The 3,052-nt window shown below is 35.6% G+C and overlaps 1 protein-coding gene across 1 annotated transcript; it reads left to right on the top strand.

Moving 5' to 3' along the window:
• The first annotated feature begins 248 nt into the window (after positions 1-248).
• Positions 249-1,394, top strand: LOC122316034 (protein FAR1-RELATED SEQUENCE 5-like). The gene has a single exon (XM_043132514.1). It carries the CDS (start codon positions 249-251, stop codon positions 1,392-1,394), a length of 1,146 nt encoding a protein of 381 aa, XP_042988448.1.
• The last annotated feature ends 1,658 nt before the right edge of the window (positions 1,395-3,052 follow it).

Genomic DNA, 3,052 nt, shown 5'->3' with positions numbered 1-3,052 from the left:
GCCGAATCCTAATTATAAAACCCACATTCTAGTCTTACAAGAATATATATATATATATTATTTATATCCTCCCTTGCTCTGTTTTATTTCACACTTTGAACACTTGGGTAATTCTTCAAGTGTCTTGATAGATTTATTTCAGTTTGTAAGTTAGGAACTTGATCATTTCTATCTTATATATTAATTTCACCTTTCTCTATGCAAGAAGATCTACTCACCAGGTCTCAAGATATCAAGTTGTGTGAATTATGAGTACATCTAGAGATCATGTTGAGATTTTGGATAGTTCTAATTCTAGCACCGATAAAGTTGAGATAAATCAAGAGGATGGTGAGGTTGATGTTGACAAGAACATACCCGAGGAAGGCCATACAATGCCATCTTCATATGTGGAGCCGTTTGTGGGGCTAGAGTTTGACGACGTAGAGGATGCACTTAGTTGCTATAAAGCCTTCTCCAGACGAGCTGGTATTAGCATTCGAACAAATCATACTGTATTGTCAAGCATGGACAAATCCTTAATTGGTGTAGAGTATGTGTGTTCAATAGAAGGATTTCGTCGATATAATCTTAAACTTATAGAGAGAGCAAGACCCAAGGCTCCAGAAACCAAGTGCGAGTGTAAGGTAATGATGACAATAAAGAAGAATGGAAGCAAATGGATTGTGTCCAAGTTTGTCCTCCAGCATAATCATGAGTTGTTGACACCTCGGAGTACAAGTTTGCTTTGTGGGCATAGATGGGTGACTCCGACTCAAAAAAATTTAATACACACGCTAAATGAGTCGGCGATACCAACACGGAAAATTATGTCCATTTTGAGTAAGGAGCACGATGGTGATTATAATATTGGTTGCATTCCTAAGGACATTCACAATTATTTGGGTAATGGAAGGAAACAACTTCTTGAAGAGGGAGACGCACAAAAGTTATATGAGTACTTTTTGGAAAGCAAACGTAATAATCTAGGCTTTGTATACTTGATCCAAGTTGATGCAGATGGGTCGATGGGAAATTGCTTTTGGGCGGATGGTAAATCACAAGCTGCATATCAATATTTTGGGGATGTTGTTATATTTGATGCTACGTACCTAACAAATCGGTACAAGATGCCCTTTGTCCCATTCACTGGAATTAACCATCATCATCAATCTGTGATGTTTGGATGTGCATTATTGATAAATGAGACAGCCGAGTCTTACACATGGTTATTGAAAACTTGTCTAGAAGCGATGCTTGGTTGTGCTCCGTCTACAATAATAACTAATGATGACAAGTCAATGGCTAAGGCCATCGTGGACGTATTGCCCAATACAACTCACAAATTGTGCTTATGGCATCTCCTACAAAAAGTTCCTGAACATCTAGCTCATGTTCACAACAAATATCCATAATTTAAATAAGATTTTAACCACTGTATTCATGATACACTAACTATTGAGGAGTTCAAGTTGGAGTGGACCGAAATGTTATTGAAGTACAAGTTTGAAGAAAATAGTTGGTTGCAAACTATTTATATGAAGAGAGAAAAGTGGGTGTCCGCTTACTTAAAATCTATGTTTTGTGGTTGAATGTCCACAACTCAATGAAGTGAGAGTATGAACATGTTTTTTAAAGACTATGTTCATTCAAGTACAATAATAAATGAGTTCATCCATCAATATGAAAAAGCTTTGAATGCTCGTTATCTAAGTGAGAAACTGAAAGATGTGATGACAAAAACATCAAGGCCAATTGTAAAAACTTGTCTAAGTATTGAAGAGGCCGTGGCCAATCTCTATACAAGAAAATCCTTTTTGATCTTTCAAGAAGAATTATTTACAAGCCAACGGTTCAATTCATACAAAACACGTAAGGAAGATGGAAGGGAAATTTATTTGGTGGCCATTCTTGGGTAAGAAAAGACGGCATATGAAGTAAAACCTGGAAACGATAAAAATGTTGTGTCTTGTACATGTCTTAAGTTTGAATTTATTGGCTTTCTATGCCAGCACATCCTACACGTTTTGACAAGAAAAAAATGTTTGGACCTTGTACTACAATCATATGTGTTAGAGAGGTGGACTGTCAATGCAAAGAGTCACATGGTACAAGAGATATGTGTTTATGAGGGTCCATTAGAGACAATCCCAACTACCTTTGATAAGAAACATCGTTTGATGAGACAGTTTTATATAGTTGTTGAAATGGAGTTACTATTTATTAAGAAATATGAGCATGTTTCACAAAGTGTAGAGACTATTCATCAAGAGCTTCTCTTGATGATGATGGTGGTAACACAGAGGGACATGCGGTCCAAAGCCAAATAGTCTCAAACTTTTCATTGCAAGATCCCCCAATCATTGTTTCCAAAGGTAGAACCAAAACCTTAATATAAAAGAATCCAAAGGAAAATGTGCCAACAAAGAAGCGATGATGCAGCATTTGTAAACAATAAGGGCATGATAGAATGAAATGTCCATCACAGAGGTACTTGCAATGATTTCATTATGTTTCTAAATATGTTGTATGTTCCTTGTGTGAAGCTTTTAACTTGATGAACTATTTTTTATTTATAGTGGTATGGGTGAAACAAGTTCAACTACATTACCTCCACACCTGGCCACTATGTCAACAAGATTTGATATGTATGAATACTAATCTTAACTTATTTATTTTATATTTAGATGTTTCATTTGGTCACTTATGCTCGTCCCTTTCTAAATTTTTTTATTGGTTTGTAAGAATATGCAATTCCCAACAATGTCACATGATGAAGAGTATGGAGCATCGTTGAATTTTCACTTTTCATAAGAGAATTAATTATTGTGTAGCTGATGGAGTGGAATTTAACAAGAGTTTGTTGTTTCCTCATAGGATGACTTTTTGTAGCCAACCCAAAAGACAAGCAAACCCACCACATACTAATTTTTTATAGTTTAGTAGGGAGGATATTAATTTCATTTTGTGATGGCTACCCTCTACAAAATTATCTTGACCCTATAGACAAGTATTTACAAGCTCAACTTTAAAAAATCTAGCCCAATCTGAAAATAGAACATACAAAAAAAAT

Source organism: Carya illinoinensis, chromosome 1 (genome assembly GCF_018687715.1).
Source record: "Carya illinoinensis cultivar Pawnee chromosome 1, C.illinoinensisPawnee_v1, whole genome shotgun sequence".
NCBI lineage: Eukaryota > Viridiplantae > Streptophyta > Magnoliopsida > Fagales > Juglandaceae > Carya > Carya illinoinensis.
The sequence above is the reverse complement of the archived record's forward strand: the minus strand, read 5'-3'. Positions and strand labels throughout refer to the sequence as shown.